The sequence below is a fragment of the Myotis davidii genome, unplaced genomic scaffold (genome assembly GCF_000327345.1).
Source record: "Myotis davidii unplaced genomic scaffold, ASM32734v1 scaffold72, whole genome shotgun sequence".
Taxonomy (NCBI): domain Eukaryota; kingdom Metazoa; phylum Chordata; class Mammalia; order Chiroptera; family Vespertilionidae; genus Myotis; species Myotis davidii.
Window position 1 is genome coordinate 1976774 of NW_006284618.1, and position 5251 is coordinate 1982024.

A 5251-nucleotide genomic window follows, 5' to 3' on the forward strand; every position below is an offset into this window, starting at 1 on the left:
TGTGGCAGGGAACGGGCAATGGAGGGGGGGGCGGGGGTGTTCCAGAGAAGTTCATGGTTTGGTAGATTTGTACATAGGCGTGCACCCATGTATCACTACCCATTTCCATTCCCTCAAAAGGTCCTTTCAAGACTCCCCAGTCCCTACCATTTCCTCTGGGGAGCCATCATTCTGACTCTAGTCACCGTCTGGTAACTGTCCTTCAGTTTTGGTTCCTTTGACACTTGGGGTGTGAGTAGCACAGTCGCATGCCCACTTAGGGAGGGAACTCACATGGGCATCCCATCTCTCTGGATTCTCATAAGACCTCACAGCAGTCCTGTGACGTGGGCATTGCCAGCTCCGTTTCCTGGGTAAGGGGGGGAGGGCTCACAGAGTTGAGAGCATTGCCCAGAACTGTCACTAACGGAGGTCAGAATGAACGTCACCCCCTAGCAGAGACCCATCCGAACCAGAAAAGCCTGCGTGTTTGCCCACACGCCTCCCCATCTGCAAGGCCTCCCGTGCTGTCCAGGTAGTGGGGCTTCCCATTTGTTTAATTCAGCCTTAAGCCTTTTCTTTTATTTTTAAGAATAGTTTGTTGATTTCTAGAGAGAGAGGAAGGGAGAGGGAGAAAGGAGAGAAACATCGATGTGAGAGCACAACATGAATTGGCTGCCTCCTGCACGCCCCCCACCGGGAATCCAACCAGCAACCTCCTGGCTCATGGGACGACATCCCACCAACAGGGCCACACCGGCCAGGGCTGACCTGTCCTGGGTAAGCCCAGCGGGCAGGGATCGCACTTGCTGGTTTGGCCGCTCATCGTACCGAGCACCTCAGGAGCAGGACGTTCACTAGGCGGTAGTCAGTGGATGAGGGTTTGCTAACTGCCCAGCTCCGTGGAGTGTGCAGATGCGTGAGGCTTTTGTGGTTTCCTGGAGGAGGCAGTGCCCCTGGGCAGCCAGCACAGACCTCCCACAACTTGTCCAGACCCCGGGTTGAGCCTGGCGGCATGCTAGGAGCCAACACCATGTAGCACAGGGCTTCCTGGTGTTTCTTGCTGCCTCCCTTTGGTGCCAGTCTCATGGCAGGAATTCGATTTTGAATGTGAAACCTGGACGCACTCCCTGCTCTTGGGTGACCTCAGAATTGAGCAGGCTAAAATAATGCGGCTGCCCTGAGCACGTGGGTATTCTAATCTGAGAGTGCCTTTAGTTGGTGTCCCCAAGGACACTGCGACACCCTTGCCTCTCCTGGGTGCTGGAGGCCCTGGGCGGGGGCTCAGCAGGAGGGAAGCATTGATGGGCTTGAAAGGGCTAAATTCCGGGTCAGCCACTGGTGCACACAAATATAGAAACATGGCAGAATTACGGTGTCCACCGCTCAAATGCAGATCGGCCCTTAGCTTCTCTCACTGGCAGCCGAGTTACACACCCAGCAAGCTCCTAGCGTCTCAGCCTTGGGCGTTTGTCCCCGGTGCAGAGATGCCTTCTGAAGTGGGGATCGCGCTCCTTCTTAATAGTTGATCCCCTCGGATGTGCATACCAGTAAGTGGCGCGAATCCACAGCCCCAACCTGTGAAATGCTCAGGAGACAGGCAGGACCCAGCTGGGGGCTCCCGGCTTCGGTTGCCCAGCCTCTGCCTGGTGAGAAGTGACATTGCCTGGCCAGCCTTGTCATCTGAAACAAGATCTCTCTGTGGTACATCTGGAACTTGGCCTTCTCCAGGCTCCCAAAATAGCCAGGCCACTAAAGGGAGAGCTTCCTGAGAGGACATGGGGGACCCCAGCCGCTCCTCACCAAGCAGGCTTTGTTGGCATCAGAAATCCAGCACATGTAATCTCTGGGTTTTGTTCTCATCCTGTGCAGCTTCTGCGTTCCTTGTGTGTTCGTTCTCTCTCTCTCTCTCTCTCTCTCTCTCTCTCTCTCTCAATATGCTCTCTCTCTCTCTCTCTCTCTCGGAGCTTGTTCTGAAAATATTCCAGAGAAAGCAGCTTCCCCCTGCTGCCCCTTCTCTGCAAAGATCTCCAAGCTGTGGCCTGTGTTTGAGGCCAGTGCAACTCTGCATTGTTAGGAAACCGGGGGGCCTTGTTGTTAATCCTCCCCGAGGATGTTTTTCCTTTTTAGAGAGTGGATGGGCTAGGGAGAAACAGAGAAAGAAACATCATGTGAGAGAGACACATCGATTGTTTGCCTCCTGCACACGTCCGACCAGGGCTGGGGATCGAGCCTGCAATCAAGGTACATGCACTTGACCAGAATCAAACCCGGGACCCTTCAGTCTGAGGGCTGACACTCTGTCCACTGCGCCAAACTGGCTTGGGCGGGGAGGCCCTTTGAGAAGCAGAGGAGCTGGTTCTGGTTAGCGAGTTGGGATTGACGCCTCCGCACACCTCCTCGCATCTGGGTCCCTGAAGGCTTGGGGGATAGACAGTGGCTTCCCTGCCCACAGTGCTGTCTGGTTGCCCCAGAAACGAGCCCTGTCTTCCCAGAGTGGGAGAGGGAGACCTCTCTTGTGCTCAGCAGATACCTCAGCCCATCTGATTTCCCCTGATGTCTCTAATTCTTAACCTGCTGGCCAGAGAGCAGCCTCTGTAGGGAAGGGGGGGTCTGGCAGGAGAGGGGGCAGCTGTGCTCCCTGTGCCCGGCTGAGCTGGCTGGTGCTGGGGGGCTGGGGTCCCTCTGGAAGATGAGGGCGCCCAGCACCATGTTCTTTCCTCTTCAGAAGTGTTTCCATCCTAGTTTCTAACCCGTCTGTGTTCTCCTTTTATTTTAGGACACTCCGTCCTCTGCAAATGGCCCTTCCCGGGAGGGCCCCCGGCTGCTGCCCGCTAGGGAAGGCCAGATTGTGTACCCCCATCTCCGACCAGGCTACATTGCCATTCCTGTCCTCCATGAAGGCCTCAACAGCCGGCCGCCGCACCATTTCTTTGCCGTTCCCCAGCCCGGGGCCCAGCGATTCCGAACCGAGGCCGCCACTGCGGCTCCTCAGAGGTCCCAGTCACCTCTGCAGGGAGCTCCGGAAGCCACCCAGCCCGACAAACAGTGTGGACAGGCGGGAGCAGCTGCGGCAGCCCAGCCCCCAGCCTCCCACAGACCCGAGGTAAGGAGAGGCCTAGCTCTTGGGCCTGTGAATGCGACCTGGGAGTCTTGTGTTCCTTAGGCTGGCATCAGACCCTGCCAGCACCCTGGGCCTGGCACCTGATAAAATGCAGGGCATCTGGGCCTGGCCTGCAGCAGCAGAGGTCACCCAGCAAAGCCAGCTCGACGACAGCCCACATGCCCGCCAGCACAGGACAGGTGTGTTTCAGGTGGGCAGGGATCATGGCTTGTTTTTGTAGTTCAGGGGCTACGGCTCAGAAGGGTAAGGAGTTTGGTCCAGATGTGTCATCGCTAGGACGAGCCTGGCGGTCTGGTTCCTAACCTGCTGCTCCTTTCTAGTTCAGAAACACCGAGCTATTTGTTAGTAAGCTCAATGCTTACAGAGAAGGATTAGCTGCTTGGACCTATATTGGTATGAAAATGAGACAGCATAGCTGCCCTCACAGGGTCCCATGGTTTGAACAGAGATCCAGAATAGGGAGTCAGGAAGGCGGCTGCTCTGTGGTAGGGTTTTAAGGCTGAAGCCACTACTTCTGAATCGGTGCTTAGCCGAGATTTGAGGGCCAGTGGACCCAGGAGGGTTCCTGAGCGGTAAGTCCTCTTGCTTCTCCTGGCTGCAGACATTGGCACAGTCTTAGGCACGAATGCTCGCCCCGTGTCTGCACCCAGCGTTGGGGTTGCCTCCCTCGGCTCTGTTCCGGGGGCCTGGCTCCGCTGTCTGCTTGGGGTAAAAAGCCACGGTTAACACAGAATGCTGGGAGGCGCGTGGCATTTCTTGGAGAAGCAGCACCTATACTTGGAATGTTTTTGCTGTAAAAACCAGAAGTGACACATCAGAGAAATCTTAACGAATTTGTGCTAGCAGGACCCTCAGGAGCCGGCCGGGGAAACGCCCTCCTGGTTTCCTATGTGAATAGAAGGGAAGGGGCCTGGCCTGTCTTGGGCCACGCGGGGGACGCAGCTCCCTGTGCCCTGCTGAGTTCTCTGTGGATTAGCAGGGAAAGGGTTAACAGGAAGAAGGAAGCGAAACGACATAGAATAACAAATACAATGTGCCGCACGCTTCTTGTTTGTGGGACTTGTGCCCAGCACATACACAGGTTGTTTTACTTAAGCTTCAGGCCAGCCCGGTGAGGGAGAGGGTGCCCTTTTCTGTGTGGTGGAACCATACAGAGGCGGTTGAGCTGGTCAGAATCGGAACCCAGGCCCCTTGACTGCAGGGCGCTCAGCCCAAACACTACAGTTTGAAAACAAAGGCTTACACATGGGAGGTCCTGTGAGACCTGTTGCCCTGAGCACATAATGGAGGCGGGTCAGAGTGCCAGGCAGAGGGTCCTGTATGGGGCCACACCTCTACCCTTTATGTCTTGCAGCGATCCCAGTCTCCAGCCACCTCAGACTGCTCATCCTCGTCCTCCTCAGCCAGCCTGCCCCCCTCCTCCGGCAGGAGCAGCCTGGGCAGCCACCAGCTCCCCCGGGGCTACATCCCCATCCCTGTGATCCACGAGCAGAACGTCTCCCGGCCGGCAGCCCAGCCCTTCCACCAGGCCCAGAAGACCCATCACCCAGCTCAGCAGAGTGAATACCAGACCCACCAGCCCGTGTACCACAAGATCCAGGGGGATGAGGGGGAGCCCCGGCGGGCAACATCCCCATTCCGATCGCCTGTCCTGGGTGCGTCCAGCCGGGAGAGCTCCCCAGCCAGAGGCAGCACACCAGCGCACTCCCCGTCGCCCAGGCGTGTGCAAACCGTGGTCAACAGGCCTCAGGTAGGAGAGTTGGTCTTGCCAGACTAGCTACGGCAGCATCTCTTTAGGGGCGAGGAGCTCTGTGCAAGTTCTCTGCCACCCCACCCCCCACCCCCGTCCCAATCAGGCCTCCCTGGGTCCCATACATGTAACAGGGGAAAGTGAGATCCTAAAATGGCTGGTCACTAAGTAATACAGGACCAAGGCTGGCTGTACATCCTCAGTGCTTTCTATAGCTTTTGCTCTTTTTTCAGTGCATCTGCCTTGGGGACAGGCTCCAACCATCACAATGGGAAACAGCTGGGCAGAATGCATCATCACTCACACACCTAGCGCCCAGGTGTCTTAGTGCCCGCCTTTCAGGCCCTCCACACCCCAGCCACAGCCTCATCTTCCAGGCAGCTTGCTCCTTCATCCCC

General features: G+C 56.9%; 1 protein-coding gene across 1 annotated transcript in view; it reads left to right on the top strand.

Annotated features, from left to right (window-relative positions):
* The first annotated feature begins 705 nt into the window (after positions 1-705).
* The window catches only part of BAG3 (BCL2 associated athanogene 3), a 10920-nt gene continuing 6374 nt past the window's right edge, over positions 706-5251 (top strand). The window contains exons 1-3 of the mRNA XM_006754958.2: positions 706-759; positions 2759-3085; positions 4458-4853. Coding sequence (XP_006755021.1) covers positions 706-759; positions 2759-3085; positions 4458-4853 — 777 coding nt within the window. The remainder of the gene's footprint in view (positions 760-2758; positions 3086-4457; positions 4854-5251) is intronic.